Source organism: Quercus robur, chromosome 1, assembly GCF_932294415.1.
Source record: "Quercus robur chromosome 1, dhQueRobu3.1, whole genome shotgun sequence".
Classification (NCBI taxonomy): Eukaryota; Viridiplantae; Streptophyta; class Magnoliopsida; order Fagales; family Fagaceae; genus Quercus; species Quercus robur.
This window is the reverse complement of record NC_065534.1, coordinates 21,606,539-21,615,597: the sequence shown is the minus strand read 5'-3', so window position 1 is coordinate 21,615,597 and position 9,059 is coordinate 21,606,539. Positions and strand designations below refer to the sequence as shown.

At 29.3% G+C, this 9,059-nt stretch overlaps 1 protein-coding gene across 1 annotated transcript; it reads left to right on the top strand.

Moving 5' to 3' along the window:
- The first annotated feature begins 4,149 nt into the window (after positions 1 to 4,149).
- LOC126713788 (zinc finger protein ZAT9-like) lies at positions 4,150 to 5,822 on the top strand. The gene has a single exon (XM_050413658.1). It carries the CDS (start codon positions 4,356 to 4,358, stop codon positions 5,649 to 5,651), a length of 1,296 nt encoding a protein of 431 aa, XP_050269615.1. The 5' UTR covers positions 4,150 to 4,355; the 3' UTR covers positions 5,652 to 5,822.
- The last annotated feature ends 3,237 nt before the right edge of the window (positions 5,823 to 9,059 follow it).

Below are 9,059 nucleotides of genomic sequence, written 5' to 3'. Positions count from 1 at the left end.
TTTTAGCTAATTCAACATCCTCCAACTGGCGCGTCATCAATTATAAGTTAGCTACAATTTATTCTACACCACTTCGGGAATCAACCGCCCCAACAAAATAAAAGAAGGGGGTAAGATTGTCTACTATGACCTCTCCCAAACACTACACAAGAGAGTTATGTACTTTGTGAACCACTCAAAGTGATCACTTTTGGGTTGTTTACATGATATGCAGGCATGCATAGAGTTACAGCTTTTTCTTTTTTCATTTTTTGGTCACCAAAACCACATTTGTGAGTCTGTAGCCAAAGTTCTTTACCTATGCTCTTCCTCTACGTGCAGCCCAGGAAGTCACCCCGTTGACCTCCTTACCAGTATAAATTGGGTATCTCTTGTATTGCCACGTTTACTTTTTGAAAGTTCTACTTTTTTCTACGTTAGCATTTTCATTTAAGAGGAGTTAAATTTTTTTTTTTTTTTTTTTTTTTTTTTTTTTTTTTTTTTTTAATTTAGAGCATAAGATTATTGGTAAATCGTTATATATTAGTTGAAAGTTAAAACCAATTAAGACAAAAACTCATGTCACGAGTTTTAGTTTTATGTGAATAATACTTCAACAGTAAATAAATTTTGATTAAATTATACTTTGTTAATCCTTCTTAGGATTTCCTCGTGTATTACCACACTAGCTTAGTTTAAAACCAATTAAATCTCAAAATCAATGTGTTTTGTATTAAACTAAAGCAACCTAGAGCTATAGAACTTCTGATTAAATCAAGTTTGATTTTCTTGAAATAAATTTTATTATATAGATCATAAAGTAAATAATAAGATGACATTTGGTGTGCTTTTTTTTTTTTTTTTTTTTTTTTAAGACAACCCTCCTATCAAAAATAAATAAATAAATAAAAAGACAATATGTAATTTAAAAATATAATTTTCAAATATTAATGTAATAAAAAGTTATTAAGTAGTATAATGTTACAAAGAGTGAAAAAGTTACATTAGGTATAACTTGATCATGACCTGACATAAAATATTAATTATTTAACTCTTTTGCATAGTGCATATGTGTGTAACTGTGTATCTTTATATTTATATATAAAAAAAATTATTCAAAATATATATCCTTAAGAAAATGGAGAAATTATTCAATATTTTGACTAGTGTATAATAAAAGTAAGGTTAAAATACAAAATTCACCCTCTAAATTTCACCATAATTCATTTCAATTCTCTAATTTTTTTTTCTTCAAATCAATCCTTTAAGATTCAAATTTATTTAATTAATATCTCTTCATCAACTTTTGTTAAGTGTTGTGGTTAATTGTCAAAATTTTTAATTTTTTCTTAAAATTTTGTTAAAATTATAAAAATCCAATTAATGATTGAAAATTTAAAAATAAATTTAAACGGAGCCCTTGTTCTAATATAATTTGAAGGCGAACAATTAATTTTCATATAAAATGATATGAGTGCAATCTCCATAGTCTATACCAAATACATAAGCGTGGGTATATAACAGGTATGTCTACGCATAAATAGTAGACATGTTCCACAAAGCTTCTTTTTCTTTTCTTTTTTCAAATAAGAAAATCATGTTCTAAAATCTAAATTACTGTGGTAATTAAGCTTCCCAACAATTATACGAGTGTTCCCCTCAAAAAAAAAAAAAAACAAAACAAAAACAATTATACGACTGTGTATTAATTGGTCCGTCGTTTATTTGGATAGGACATGATTTTCCTCTTATTCATTAAGTGGTGGCCCAAACAAGTATTTATCTATAATTTTAGGGTACGTTTCTGTAGTTTGTTGTAGACCTTAGTAACAACTCGCTATAGTTTGACCTCTTTTTGAACTGTACCTAATTATGACATAACCTGGCCAAATCAACTTAGCACGAACCGTTCACTAAGACTCTCTTCCAAACTTAAAATATCTTCTTTTATTGATTCGGTTTTAATGGATTTTTACATTCAATATAAAAGTCATATTAGAAATTTTCATATAGTAACGGCATTACTTGTTAACTTTTTTTATATATTTTTATTTATTTATGAGAAGGTATAACTTGTTAACTTCTTGTGAAATTCTCAAATATAAATAGTTTCTTTGTCAGAACTACTAATAACGTTAAGTAATTTTTTTTTTTTTTTTTTTTTTTTGTTAATTGATTTTAGATTCCCCCTTAATTATTTACTTTTTTTTTATATTTAACATGTTATATTTTATTCTTAAAATTCTATATATATATATATATATATATATATGTATTTGAATTTGGATTAATCTTTTTATTTTAAGTTTTTTAGCTTATATGCTTGTATAAAACTTCCTAAAGCCTTAATTTTTGTTAAGTACAACTATACTTTTGCCAACTTTCAACAATTAAGTAAATATATCCGAAAAGAAAGACTATGCATACAAAATTTTAGTAAAAATACTAATCCAAATGCATACTTAATTCCCCCTCAAAAAAAAAAAATGCATACTTAATTGTTTTATATATGATTTAACTTTATTTCATGTTTTATGTATAGCATATAATGCATTTTCTTTTCTTCTTTTGTAGAATTGTTACACTATAAGATTATTAAAATTAAAATTTATGTATTGTTCCATTTTTTAGCTTTGAGTTTAGAGATTAAAAAGTATGTAAAACTTTATTTTTCCCTTTTTTTTACATTAAAAAAGGCATATGTAGTTGACTCGACTCATCCAAGGCCAAGTAAGAGTTATAGAAAAACTAACAATCAATTTTAATCTATAAGTTTCTAATCTGTAACTTAGCGTGCGTTTGTGTAGAGATGTTTCTGTGTTTTGCCTTTTTTTTGGCTGGTCCCACAGCACTGTTCATGGACCAGCCAACACCTGAAAAAACGCATGAATAGTATTTTGTCTTTTAAAAAATATTTTACTATAATATTTTCAGTAATAAGTTTTCAGTTTTTAACAAAATAAGTGGTATTCAAACAAACCCTTAATTAATTGAATCAAACCCAAATCAATCGGACCCAACTCATTTGTTAGGTCTAGTATGTTTATATGTTTTAACAATTGATTAGCTGAAGCAAGTGAGTAATAATGGGGATTAAGGTAGGAATTATGATTCAAATGGGGTTGCTAAAATATCAAGTAGAATAAAAGAAAATAGAGGATGAAGGTGGAGATATGCACCACGTTTTTAATTAGTTAAGTTGCTCTTAATAGAATTCTTATTGGGATCAACACAGAAGATAGAAAGGCTTGTGGTTCATGATTTATGGGTGGTTCCTCGAAAATATGTAGGGGTAAGGGTTTATAACTTAAATACTTGACCTCAGTCAAACTTCTCTTGGAGAATGAATCGGTTTAGCTGTGGGTGATCAAAATCAGTTGACGGCTAATTCAGTTGTTTGGTAATGTTGTGCAAAAGCTGAGGTGTGTTTGAAGATGGAGATAAGATGTGAGACATATGTGCCATTTATAATTTGATAAACACAAAAACAGCTAGAGAAAGAGAGAGAAAAAACCGGTTCATTAGCTCTAAGCTCTATTTAATTAGTATATATCCATATACCAAAAGAAAGTTACCAACTTACTATATACTATGTTTCTCAAAAAAAACACTTACTATATACTATTAATTAAATAATGACATCTTTTTATAAATTTATAAACAAAATTTAAGTACCTCAAAAAAGATATCTAAGGTTCAAATCTTCATTCCTCTAACTATTATGTAAAAAATCAAAATCAAAATACAATTAATTCTCAAAATCATCATGTGGTGAACTTCAAATTCTTTTTTTCCACATGAACCAGCATAACACCTATATTTATCTTTATTAATTTTATACATACAAATATATATATAGACACACAACACTGTATGTTTATCTTTCTCAAAAAAAAAAAAAAAAAACTGTATGTTTATAAAAAATAATAATAATAAATAACAAGGTGTGAATTCAAAAAAAAAAAAAAAAAACTATATATGTAATAGGTTTAAATGGGAATATTGTGGGATACTGGAATAATGGACATACCTTATGGAAACCGAAGCCTAAGAGCTTTGCCATAGAAAAGTTGGCAAAGAAGACTACATGTATTAATTGTAGGAATAAAAGTCATTCATGTGCAATGGGAAATCTGTTACACTTTCGGAAATTTAATGAATACCGACTTATTTGCACATATTTTCTGAGATATTCTCGCTATATCACAGTCCAAAAACAAGTCCTCCTCGCTTCCCAAATCTTCTTATTCTTCTTCCATCTTATTAAACCTTTTCCTCTTAAGTCTTATAACCTTTGTTTTCAATCTCTGTATCTCTCTCTCTTTGCTTCTTAGCTGTTTATTCCTTTTTCTCGTGCCTTCTCTTTTCTCCTTCCAATGGATATTGATGAGCAAGAAAACCAGCTTGAAGAGATGGAGAAGGTGAAAGGGTCATCTTCGTTAGAGACTTTGGCTTATGGTGAAAACAAAAGGCCAAAAGCCACAAAAGAGAGCGAAAGCAATCAGAATATACATCAGGATATACGTATCTGTGACTTCTGTGGCAAAACGTTTAACGGTGGAAAAGCTTTGGGAGGTCACAGAAGATCTCATCTTCAAGCTATGAAGCTTGATCTTTCCAAGAACAGCATCAAGAAAAATGTCTTTGAGGGTCATACTGATTCGGGTTTGGCGGCGAAGACTGTCAATTATGATCTGATGGCTGATAAGCTTACGTGCTGTATATGTAACAAGGATTTCCCATCAACGAAATCGCTTTCTGGGCACATGAGGTCTCATCCTGATAGAGATTGGAGGGGCATTCAACCTCCTCCAATAGCTGACCAAAACAGTCCTAGTTCGAGTTCGGGCAGGTCATATTCTGAGGACCATGAAGTGGATGATGACGATGATCATCATCATAATAGCTCAGCTGAGACATATGTGAGATCTGGTGTTGATCTTCTGAGCTATGTATCTAACTGGTCTAAGTCTGACAAGAGAGGAAGGAAGTGTATTGGTAGCACGGAGGCTGCACAGAATCTCATGTGTTTATCTCGTGATAAGAGTTTCTTTAGTCTCAATCCGTACCAAGCTGCAAGAAGTAATAGTTGTGGAAAAGAAGAACAAGAAAAGCACATAGTGGAGCTGACTGAGAGCAAGAAAACTAAAGGTGGCAGTCCAGGTAAACCCTTTAAAGATAGTTATGAAGTTAGTGGAAAAAACATGAAGAAGAAGAAGGTGAAGAATTGGAAAAAGATGTTGAGAGATTTAGAACAAGAAGATCTTGGCTTGATTGATGATGATAAAGGCAGCTATAAGTGCAGCGATTGTGGTAAACTTTTCCCAACTTTCCAAGCATTGGGTGGTCACAGATCAAGTCACAACAAAGAGAAGAAGAAACAAGCAACAAATGCATTATTTGTAGATGATGAGATTGAAGAAGAAAGCATTATTAAGACATTCCCTATGAATGGGGGTCTTGATGATGGGCATAGAAGATGTGATTCGACAGGACTAGTTGAAGCTCCTCTATCCAGTGAAGTAGTATCACCAGGAGGTACTGATGAAGCTAAAGTAGCATCCTCTGGAGAAGTCAATCAGAGTGGTCAAAGAATATTGGATTTTGATCTCAATCAACCTTGTAATCTCATGGAGGATGAAGGTATTGAGTCTACCTTCAATCTGTTGTAAACTTGTGATATCATGATATTGGTCATGCGTCTTCTTTCCTTGCTAGTTAGTGATGTTATTGAGTCTACCTTCAATCTGTTGTAAACTTGTGATATCATGATATTGGTCATGCGTCTTCTACCTTTACTGCTTGGATTTTAGATTCAAGATTTTGTTTTTCAAACTTTGGCTTCATATATCTAGTTATACATGTCTCTTTTGTTCTTGAATTTAGTTGTTTCTGTATCATAAACAAGTTTTTTTTTGTTGTTGATTGCTTGGAGGAACCGAGCCTAATGAACTACTTGATTAGCCAACAATTTTTAACTTAAAAAATCATGATTATTCTATGTTCATTGTTAACAATGAATTTATACAAGATTGACTTCCAATTCGATAAAAGATAAATACTATCTTCCTATAATCAATCAACAAAACTTATCACAATTAATCATGATTTGAACTAATCCTAATCCAAACTAATTAATTTGAATGAATACAATTTATTTTTATTTATCCAATACTAATTAAAATAAATTAGGCACATAAAATGCTAGGCTATTTCTATTTTTTATTTATTTATTGATAAGTTACACATGTGATTTCTTTGACTCAACCCTCCACTTAATACTTATAAAGAGAGAAAGTGTCATTTTTTTTCTTATTGACTAGAAGGAAGTGTCAATTGAGTTATGGTTCATTGGCATTTCGAATTTGGAGCTTGTCCCTTGCATAATCATGTGGTCAGGTTTTGCTACAAAGAAAATATCCAAAAGACATCCGATTCTTTCTTAATAATGCAGATGTTAATTAGCCAGAAGAACATGTTCATATTTTTGTTATTACCTGCTCAAATTATTTTGGGATAGCCCTTATATCCCTTTGCTTTATCTGACTTTGTTTTATGATGTTCGAGTATCAGTACTGAAGATGATTAGATTCAAAGTAGACTATTTCCTTTTCTTTACTATTTGGTGGTAATATCAAATGCTCATCTACTTGTGAAAATCTTGTATAAGCTCTCACTTAACACTAGATATTACAGCTGGTAGAGTTTTCTGGATTGCACAGCAGGTTTTGGCAAGTGCGTGTACACTTCTCAAATTTTAAAAAAAGTTTGGAGGTATTTATTGTATATGAAAGAGATTTTAAATCTTATAATTAGCCAATTAGGGCATATTTAGTGGGTAAGATTAGATTTTGTAAGTTTAAACCTCTGACCTTTTGAATTACTGATAAATCATCAGCCAGAAAGAGCTAATTAATTTTAGATATTTTGAAAGTTTAATCTGGATAAAAAATAAAAAACTTATTTGACCGTTATGATAGGTGAGAGACTTTATAAGAAATGTGAACTCTTGATTTTTTATAAGTGCAAAAAAATCAATTCCTATTTTTTAGGTGATTTTTTTTTCTTTTTTTAGATGGTTAGAAATATTTAACTTGCTCTCTTAGAGAGGTACCAACTCGCCAAAATGGTGCGGTAGTTTTTAGGTGAGAAATTAGAATCACATATTGTGGTAATCGAGACTAATCTTTTCACATGTTTATGGGTTTTATGTTAAAAAAATAATATATAAAAGTTTTGGGTCTTAAAACTCCAACAATGCATAAAATTAAACAATTTCTGTCAATCTCTCAATAGTAGGATTGAGTTTCTTTCATTATAGTACGAAATCAAAAATATGATTTTCAATCGTATAATTTGATTGCACCAGCGAAACATTAAAACTTTGATAAAAACAACAACAATTTTCATTATTCTTTTGAAAAAACTGTTTTTACAAAGAATTTGAAACTCACAAATAACTTGTTAAACTAGACCATGATAAATTACTTAGCAAAATAGAAGAAAAAAGAAGTATAGAAGCTACACAAGTAGAAAAAATTATCGTTGAATATTTACGTACACATGCTTCTAAGAAAAATAGACATTGACTAAATTGAAGATATTGTAAAATTTTTGGAGGCATGGTGAAATTTGTAGAGAGAATATCACAGGTGAAGAAAGTTAATTACTCCTATCGTTTAAGTCTTCAAATTGATGAAATATTGAATGGCAAAGCATGAACAAGTAGAAGTTGAATGTTATATTATTGTTATTTTTAATGTGTGATAGTTGTATTGTGCCTTTACATTTTCTATATATTTTTTCATTGCAATTTTATAGAGAATATTTTTTCCAGTAGAGAAGCCTGTAAATTAGCATTTAAAATCTAAAAGTAAAAAGAAGAAATAAAAACTGAATAAGAATAAGAAGTTTAGAAAAGTTAGATTAGATTAGAGTAGAATTTCTATCTTATAACTTAAAATTTTAAGTAAAAGTTTGTCAATAAAAGGGGTTTAATGAGACTTAAATGTGAGGTATTGGAATACTACAGGTCAATTGTGTGTTTGTGTTTACGTCAAATTAAATGACTTTTTTATCCTTTTTTTTTTATCAAATTCTAATTTGTCTTTTAACCTTTGTTAAAGTTTCTCAAAAAAAGAAATTTGTTAACCATTTGTGAAAATAATTTTTTGTCCTTAATTTGTGTTTAAAAAAAAAAAAATCAATTTGAAGTTAACAATAAGGGTATTTTGAAAATAATGAAAAACTGACATCAAGAGTCATATCTTCTTCTTTCTCAAAAAAAAGAGTCATATTTTCTTAATATATAGAGGCACTCCAAGATTTTCAAACTTCAACTAGGTAAAAATTCTAGTAAAAATTAATTAGGGAAATTTTTTTTAGAGGAAAAATGCCTTTGAAAAAAAAAATTAGGCAAATTTAAGTTTCTTTGAAAAAACCAATGTATCGAGACACAATTATCATAATTTTTTCACAACTTATTGAAGTGGTTAACTGTGAATGGTGGACAACCACTTTAACATTAATCCATAACCTTTTTTTTCTACTAATTACAGTCAATCACTTCAGCAAGTTATGGAATAAGTTTTTGAGACAATAATATTGTTTTTGTTGTATTAGTCGATACAATAACGTGGGTATATCCAATTAAGAAGATACAATAATGTGAGTATATCCAATTAGGAAGCTTAGGTACAACACTTAAAGAATTACAACTATATTTTGACCAATTCAACCTATTATATCCATAATTTTAGTAACTCCCAAAAATTTAAAATCCTCACCAGCCTAGCATAAATAATTTTACAGTTGCATCCATTGAAAAGAACTTTGTGGGGTCAATGATGAGAAATTTGTTGAAAAATTAGGATAATTTTACAATTTAAAAATGTATGAATAGATTACCATAATATATATATATATATATATATATATATATATATATATATATTTTAAGGTGGTTCTCCTAGGACCTAACAAAGCAATAAATCCATTGATCATAATTCCTGTGTCCCCCTCTTTCTTCTGAAATCACTTGTGCCTTCTAGGCCTTTTTATTTACCAATAAATAAATAAAA

Coding starts and splice junctions, on each gene's coding strand:
- LOC126713788 (XM_050413658.1), top strand. CDS start 4,356: ATGGATATTGATGAGCAAGAAAACCAGCTTGAAGAGATGGAGAAGGTG.